Here is a 9,005-nt window from a genome sequence, read left to right on the forward strand (position 1 = left end):
CAAACTTTGATGTTTATGGAAACTCACCCCATAAGAAACAGAAAAGATCTCGTTGTTCGGGCACACTTTCTCTTTGTCGGGGTCTTCTTTGTGGATGTAACCATCTCCGAAAGTTTGCACTACTATGCGTCTGTTTGCCTCTAAATGTCCAATAATTCGCATGTCCTGCCACTCTTTTTTCCGCAGCTAAAGAATCCAGCCGAATGTTGTACTTCAAAACATTTTCGGTGTAACGGCCACGGTTCAGCTCGTCTACGATATTCTTTGCGGCGTCCATCTTCATTAAATTTTGATATCAGCTGGAGCCGGCCAGAGCGCTGCATAAATAAGTAGCCGCGCTTCCCTTGGAGGGCGGCGGCAATAACAAACGAAACAAAAGCCGGCGTATCCGATTCCAGTATGGAAATACAAACAGACAATGACACGCCCCTACTGTGAGATAGAATCCCAGAAAAACAAGCAGATTTCAACCTCAAAATGCACGCTTTTAAATAAACCAATACTGCTACCTAAAACACAGAGATGCTTCTTTGTGATCTCAACTAACAGATTCTGCAAAAAAACGAAAATCACCAATTTTGAAAAAAAAAACCCGGCTTCTTTCTCAGTTTGCTCAATAGTTGTGCTGCCGACTTGTGTCCCTGGTTTCCGTGACGGGTCACATTTGTGCGCAAACAAAAAACAACAATATCTTTATTCAACAATATCTTCTCTTCTGTGTCATTCGTGTCCAGCGCTTCCAGGCTCAGGATTGGCCGGCTCCTGCGTCAGCATCACACGCATGTGTCGTGCTGCTCACGGTGTGCAGCTTTGGCCAATACCGAGCCAGCATTCGGACATAAACTCGGAAGCCTTCACTGCGTTAACTGTGTAAGGATAATGATAGGGAAGAGAAGAGATTGTTGAATAAAGTCGTTATTTTTGTGTTATTTTTGCGCGCAAGTATTCTCGTCGCTTCATGAAATTAAGGTTGAACCACTGCAGTTACGTTGACTGTTTTAACAATGTCTTTAGTACCTTTCTGGACTTTGAAAGTGGTGATTAAATTGCTGTCTATGGACGAGTCAGATACCTCTCGGATTTCATCAAAAATATCTTAATTTGTTTTCCTAAGATGAACGAAGGTCCATAAAAGCTTGTCAGTACATTCGTCAGTACACTTTAACCATATTTCAAAGACAATAGAAGTACTATGAAAATACCTATAAAGATGTACTGAAGTCCTACTTAAGTGTGTCAAAAAGCACTCTTAAGCATTTAATATAAATCTAAACTATAATTCATTTAAAGGCTCTCTAAGCGATTCTGAGCGGAGTAACTTCCTGTTGACGTTCGAAGTGTTGTCAAACAAAACAGGCTAGCTAGACCCTCCCTCCTACTCCTCCTGCCCCTCCCCCCCCGTGCTTCCTGAAACAGTCATGAACGCGCATTTAAAATGTAAGTAGCTTGCGTATTGACGCTGCTTGTCGGTTATTGGCTGGAGCATGTTTATTATGTTAAGTGGTCCAGGCTGCATCAGTTTGTTTTTGTTGCCGTTTTCGAAGCTTGTGGCGACTACAGAGACCGCGTTTTTTTACAGTGTGTTCAGGGGACAGGCAGCTAGCGGATAGTGAGGAGATGTTTGCTGTATGTGACAAAAAATGTTTTGGCCTAAAAACGCGTGACTTCGCTTAGAGCACCTTTAAGGATGCAGCTATGTGTCTGAAAACATTACACTCAGTTTGCAATTAAGTATATTCTTTGAAAGTGTATTAATTCTGTAATAAGTACTCTTAAAAGTATGCTAAAGTGTACTTCTTTTTCACAAGTGTAAGCATAATATGGAAAAGGGTATTTATTAATCTAAAAAATTCAGGAGATTAATCAAATACAGCTAAGGATTTCTCTCTCATATCTCATTATGCATTTATTTTTTACACTTCCTTTTTTGTTTTACTTCCTTTTTTACTTCCCCAGAATGGCACAGATTACTCATGGCTCCAGGACTGGGTTCAGCTTCACGTGGCGCGAATCAGAGACATCGAGCTTCTGACAGGCTTGAGCTTTTATCATGACCGGATATCTGTTGCTGAAACGTTACAACTCAAGACCACACTCAAAACATTTTAGGAACCTCATTCTGCTGCATCTGCAGGCCACATTCAGAATGGATTTTTTCAACATTAAAATGCAGCTGAGCTTTACCAGACTCTGAAACAAACACACAAGTTCATCCAGAGAGTCTTTCAATTCCCAAAATGGAAAAATAAAATGATCTCTGCTTTAATGAAATCTTTATTCTCAGAGGCGATCTATTTATATAACTGGAGAAGAGCTGACTGTACTAGAAACTGCCCAGCAATCTTAGAGTAACTAAAATTCTGTTTTTCAAAAAAAAAAAAAAAAAGGTTTTTCAGCACACATATGTTAGTGATTTGTGGTTAGACTTGATCCTGCATTCAGCCAGTTCAAAAAAGAAAAAGTACCTAAAAAAAAAAGAAACCATATCAAAAGGTTTGGAAAGCCACATTTTCCACATGAATCACTCTCAAAGTGTCACTTGCTTTACATTGTTTTATTAAATTGTTCTGCAACAAATGAAGCAAATGCTCTTTCCAGCAGTTTGTAACATGTCCAAGCCAATTCAAGATTTATTTACTTTGTTTATTAGTGGCTTTTACTCCCCCTTCAGGCCAGAATGCATAATTACATCAAAAAGAGAAGCAAAATGTATGTCACTGTGTATTTTTTTTTTTTTTTTTTTTTTTTTTGATGATTCACTCTCTCAGGTCAGTTTTGATATTAATAAATCTGCATCAACATTCTTATTACATTTGTATGGTACTTTTGTTATTCAAGGTTTACGATGTGTAAGCAGCGATTAGCATGTTACATGTTGTCTCATTTGGTGAATAATGATTAAATATTTAATATTTGTGTGTATTTTGATTGTGCAGTTTATGTTTCAAGCGTCACTGTCAATATTATTCACTTCAGTAAGATTTGTACTACATTATGGACATATTTATTATAAAATTACCTACTACCATTCATAAGTTAGTTATCAATAATTGTATTCAGCAAAGGTGCATTAAGTTTATTAAAAGTGACAGTAAAGACATTTATAATGTTACAAAATATTTCAAATAAATGCTGTTCTTTTGAACTTCTCTTATGAAAAAGTAATTTATTCAAGTGTGCTATTAGTATACTTCTTTTAAACTAAAAATTAAGTTTACTTTGTCAACTTTTAATGTACTTCACAGAAATATACTTAAAATTGCACTTAAGTATACTTGACTTGTACTCACAGAAAAGTATAAGTATATTTTGAGTATACTTGTCTTTTGTTTTATAAGTATTATAAGTATACTTGGCTTGTAGTTGTATTTAATCATTTGTTTGAGTAGCCTTTTACAGTTGTTTTTTTTTTTTTCAGCTGCTTACACAACAAAATCTTTATCACACAATTTCTGAAATCTGACACTCAAACACCAGAACCACAAACCAAATTTGCAAAACCATACACTAATTCTGGGCCTTTGACTTAAATTGAGTTTTCAATTTCATAAAACACTTTTTGCAAAACACAACACACAATTCTCTATGTAATACACAACACTCTACCAGGAAGTTTCTTGATTTCCTTTTTCAAACACAAACATGGTTTCTGGTCAATGTATTTCTTTCATACTTTGTAATACTGTATTCACAACCACAAATGAAAAAAAAAAAAGTTTGGTTTCAATCTTGCTTTCGCATTTACTGTGAATTTTTCAACATCTCTCTGCGAGTTACTTTCGGTCTTGTACAGAAACGTACATAGGAGCTCATGAAAGAAGAGCTTTATGTTTTGAATAACTGGGTGTGTATGATATATCCCAAAATAGAATATTATGGCAAAGGTGTTTGCAACTTAAGACAGAATGTTTGCTTTTTGTGTGTGCAGTTCTTGGATTTGTAAAGTTTTGAAGAAAAGCAGTTGAAAAAAAAAAATGAATAAAATACTTTTTTTCACAGTTTTACATACTGTTTACAAACTTGCATTGTTTGAAAATATCTGTTTTCTTTATTAAATCAATATGTTCATAATTCTGATCTGAATTTTTGTGTAGGCTAGTCCACTGGTAGTGTACATACAGTAGGAATTTACTTCAAGTCTGCTTTACACTTTCCCTGCCACTGACTGAATTTTCGAGAAGTGTATAGCTGCAGCCTGGAGATTTCCAAATGGGGGTGGGAACTCCAAAATGGAGTGGGAGCTCCAAAACAGGGTGTGGCTTCCTCCCATTGGCAGATAGGCACAATGACACGCATTTTTTCCCCCCAATCCAGTTCAATGCAAACTCCGCCCTACAGCCGAAAAATGCAAACAGTGCTGATTCCCTACACAAATGCTATGTTACAACAAATGCTAACCCCTAAACCTACCCTTAACCCTGACCAGTGAAACTGACTGCATGGCGGGATTTGTGTGATAAAGAAAGTTGCAGTTCAGTAGATAAACAGTTAATAAGATTATGTGATATGAGAACTGTATACTAGTCTGCCTTCTCTTAAAGGTCCCGTTCTTCGTGATCCCATGTTTCAAACTTTAGTTAGTGTGTAATGTTGTTGTTAGAGTATAAATAAAATCTGTAAAATTTTAAAGCTCAAAGTTCAATGCCAAGCGAGATATTTTATTTAACAGAAGTCGCCTACATCGAACGGCCAGTTTGGACTACATCCCTCTACTTCCTTCTTTAATGACGTCACTAAAACAGTTTTTTGACTAACCTCCGCCCACAGGAATACACAAGAGTTGCGTTTGTAGAGTGTGTTTGTCGCCATGTCGTCGAAACGCTGTTATTTTCATCCCGCAGTCCAATCACCGGGTCTGATTCCGGCTCAAATTGATAGGGTAAAATTAAAGACATGTTTACAATAACACTGAGCGCGTGCATCTCCACGTTATGGTAAGAGGCGTGACCTTTCCGGGCAAGGTTCGCTAAGCTGCTGTCGAATCACAACACAGGAACCGCTGGCACAATCAGAACTCGTTACGTATTTCTGAAGGAGGGACTTCATAGAACAAGGAAGTCATCAGCCCGTTTTTATCACAGTGGAAACAGCGGTATACAGATAAGTAAATTATGTGAAAAATACTGTTTTTTTACACGCGAAACATGAACACATGTTATATTGCACACTATAAACACAATCAAAGCTTCAAAAAACCACGAAAAACGGGACCTTTAAAAAATACATTTTTATCAAGCTAAAATCTACATATAGTTCCCAAAGAAAGAATTGTTTAGTGTAAAACATGCTGAAGATTAGCAAACATGCTGTCCTGTTGATTAGCAAACAGGCTGTTTAATCAGCATAGTGAAGCCTCTCATCCATTGACATCCATTCAAAAAACAGCCTCTGGTCTCCTTCTCTGCATACCGCTGGGGGCGGGGTGTTAGCATTAGCCGTTACGTTTTTTTGGCTAAACGTTGCAGGCTTGCCTTCCAGAGTCTTTGCCAGACGTCCTGTAGAATCCAACCAACAAGATGACGACTTCGAAAATCCTGAAGTGTTTCCAGTTAAGTGTGCCATATGCATCAGACGTTCAGCCAACGGTCCGTGGGCGTTACATCTGAGGCTGACTAATTTAGTCCCAAGCAGTATTGAAAAGTACACTTATAAGTATACTTCTAGTAGATTGATATTAGTATACTTAGGGGTGGGGTGGGGTGAGTTGTGCCAGTTTTTACTCAAAGTGACTTTAAAGTGAGGCCCTGGCAGCAATGCCTTCAACTTAAGAATGTACAAATATTTCAGGATGGTGCATCCCTGAGAACAATAACTTTGGATCTGAAATAAATTGTTTTAGAAATATAGCTTTTGGGGAAAAAAAGTGGTCTCGTGGCACAACTTGCCCCTGGTGCGGGGTAAGTTGTGCCTTTGGGGAGAATACGTTGGGGTAAATTGTGCCAGTCATTTCTGAAGTAAAACAACATTTTAATGTTATGAACTGTTATGAATTTGTCTTGCTTTCATATAGCATTCTATATGAAAGCAAGACAAATTCAATACAAAATTACACATTTAAGGTTTATTTAGTTATTGTCACCCCATTAAACTGTTGGAATAAGTCATATTTTGTAGTTTCTGGGAAAACACAAAAAACTTAAATACACAATATATGATTGTGGCATGGGGGGCGTGGTTCAACGGAGTCTGCAGCGGGAGAGAGAGGGAGGAGACGCGCGGTGTTTGAGTGGATTAGACGCAAATATTAAACACCTGTCTCTTGTTTCAGTAATTGGCGTGGAGAGAGTATTTAACGCCAGGAGAAACAGGAGCCTGCGAGAGAGAGAAGGACTACTGGCTGTTTCACCACTCCTGGATGTCTGTCTGTTGCTGGAGTGAAGTCTGAGGATTACGTTGATTATTTTGTGCCTGTTTGCACATTGTTTTGTGACATTATTATTTTTGGTGCTAATAAACAGCCAGTAGTCACCTGCCGACCCTGTCCTCTTCTCTCCTTACTTACGAACTTTGTTACAATGATATTTGTGAATCATTTCAGGCAAAAAGGCTTTGGCAATAGATGCCTGTTTACATACATAGAACGCTGTCTGTCAGTTTTGTAACATAAGAATACATCACGTTCCAAATTATTATGCAAGTGACATATCAGTAAGATTTCAGTAGAATAAACATTCAGATTTTAGTTTTTCTAAGAAAATGTTTGTTTGTTTATTTATCCATGTTTTGTAGATAACAGGTATCAATCTCAGACAAAATAATTTGCAGGTCATGGAAATCCTATTAAGGTTGTTTCACATTATTAAGCAAGTCACAGTTAGTATGTTGAAAATAATCATAAGTGGGGGTGAGTTGTGCCACTGGCACAACTTAAAGGGTTAGTTCACCCAAAAATGAAAATTCTGTCATTTATTACTCACCCTCATGCCGTTCCACACCCTTAAGACCTTCATTAATCTTCAGAACACAAATTAAGATATTTTAGTTGAAATCCGATGGCTCTGTGAGGCCTCCATAGGGAGCAATGACACTTCCTCTCTCAAGATCCATAAAGGTACTAAAACATATTTAAATCGGTTCATGTGAGTACAGTGGTTCAATATTAATATTATAAAGCGACGAGAATATTTTTGGAGTGGCAAAAAACTAAATAACAGCTTATTTAGTGATGGCCGATTTCAAAACACTGCTTCAGGAAGCATCGGAGCACAGATGAATCAGTGTATCGAATCTGCTGTTCGGAGCGCCAAAGTCACGTGATTTCAGCCGTTGGCAGTTTGACACGCGATCTGAATCATAATTCGACACACTGATTCATTTATGCTCCGAATCTTCCTGAAGCAGTGTTTTGAAATCGGCCATCACTAAATAATTCGTTATTTTGTTTTTTTGGCGCTCCAAAAATATTCTTGTCACTTTATAATATTAATATTGAACCACTGTACTCACATGAACTGATTTAAATATGTTTTTAGTACCTTTATGGATCTTGAGAGAGGAAGTGTCCATTGCTCCCTATGGAGGCCTCATGGAGCTATTGGATTTCAACTAAAATATCTTAATTTGTGTTCTGAAGATTAACAAAGGCCTTACGGGTGTGGAACGGCATGAAGGTAAGTAATAAATGACAGAATTTTCATTTTTGGGTGAACTAACCCTTTAACCCGGGCCCTTTGGCACAAATCACCCCGGACCCACAAGTTTGAAAAACTAGCATGATCCAGCAGTTAAGAGTACTGTATAGACTTATTGTGTAGCCTGCTAAAGCACTAAAACGTGTGAAATTTTTCAAACTTCTCTATAATTGTTCAGACACTACAATCAAAAAACCTTGATCATAGAAATTTTACTTTAAAAGGGGAAAAAAAACAGTGTTTTTTGAGCTAAAATGTGCTTTCCTCTCATGCCAGGTGTCTCTCTTCTTTGTAGGATAAGTAAAATGGATGGCTTTTCAAAATTAAGTGGTCACACCTCGTGCACGAGTATCGGAATACGAGTGTTTACCACCGGCATTCGCTGTGTTATTAAGCCGGGCACACATTTTACGACTAGCTAAAACATTCTGACTATGCTCAACATACAGCGATAGTTTCCTGCTCCTGAAGCAGATTTATATACTTTCACATGGAATTTGAACACCGACTGTAATCGCAGACTGAACGCAACTGGCTCTGACTGGTCGCGTTTGAGCGCGATCAGTCATAAGTATCAATTTACATTCATAATCTGCCTTACAATCATTAAGCCGCGCACACACTTAGTGGATTCATTATGTCGGACTCACCGCAGGTGACTCATAATCTGCAGTTGTTATTCCTGTCTCCCAACAAAAACATTGCATGCAGCACCTGTAGATTGTGGAAAGTTACTAGAGCGCGCAGCCACGCGTCTCTCACAAGGAACGTCATGGCAGTAATTGATAAGCCAGAGGGCCAATCCGCGCACGTCTCTCGCAATGGCAGTGATTGACAAGCCAGAGGGCCAATCGTTTACGCGATGATCGCGTAAACGATTGGCTGATGTTTTTAAGGCCCTACCTCGTGCACAGATGATGTATATTAATAATATTCCTTTCAGTGCACCTAATAAATAGTCTTTTATCACTTAGTGAAGACAGTTTCAAGTAATATTGCAAAAATGTATAAAACAAAACATCCTCTTTACCACCTTAAAGCACAGCACAACTGTTTTCAACACTGAATACTAAATGTTTGTTGACCAAAAATCAGGATATCAGAATTATTTCTGAAGGATTATGTGACACTGAAGACTGGAGTAATCAAGGTAAAGAGCATGTTACAAAAAAAATATATATATATATATATTAAACATTGTAATCGTCTGTAGGCTAATCATAATCCGGTTTGATTGAGCAGCTTCAAAGTTTCTCTTTAAAGATGTGGTTGTTCTCTTTAAAGAGAACCAATTCCGCTCTTGCACAGAACTCTTAAAATGAAGATACTGTGGTGCTGGTTTATTTTAGTTCACAGACCTGTCATCATCGTGTG

The 9,005-nt window shown here is 37.8% G+C and overlaps 1 protein-coding gene across 1 annotated transcript in view; it reads left to right on the top strand.

Annotated features, from left to right (window-relative positions):
* enpp1 (ectonucleotide pyrophosphatase/phosphodiesterase 1) overlaps window positions 1–4,004 on the top strand; it is an 85,724-nt gene extending 81,720 nt beyond the window's left edge. Inside the window, 1 exon segment of the mRNA XM_048208431.1 lies at window positions 1,957–4,004. Within this exon segment, the coding sequence (XP_048064388.1) occupies window positions 1,957–2,109 (153 nt within the window). The 3' untranslated portion in view covers window positions 2,110–4,004.
* Window positions 4,005–9,005: the final 5,001 nt, after the last annotated feature.

This window comes from Megalobrama amblycephala, linkage group LG11, assembly GCF_018812025.1.
Source record: "Megalobrama amblycephala isolate DHTTF-2021 linkage group LG11, ASM1881202v1, whole genome shotgun sequence".
Classification (NCBI taxonomy): Eukaryota; Metazoa; Chordata; class Actinopteri; order Cypriniformes; family Xenocyprididae; genus Megalobrama; species Megalobrama amblycephala.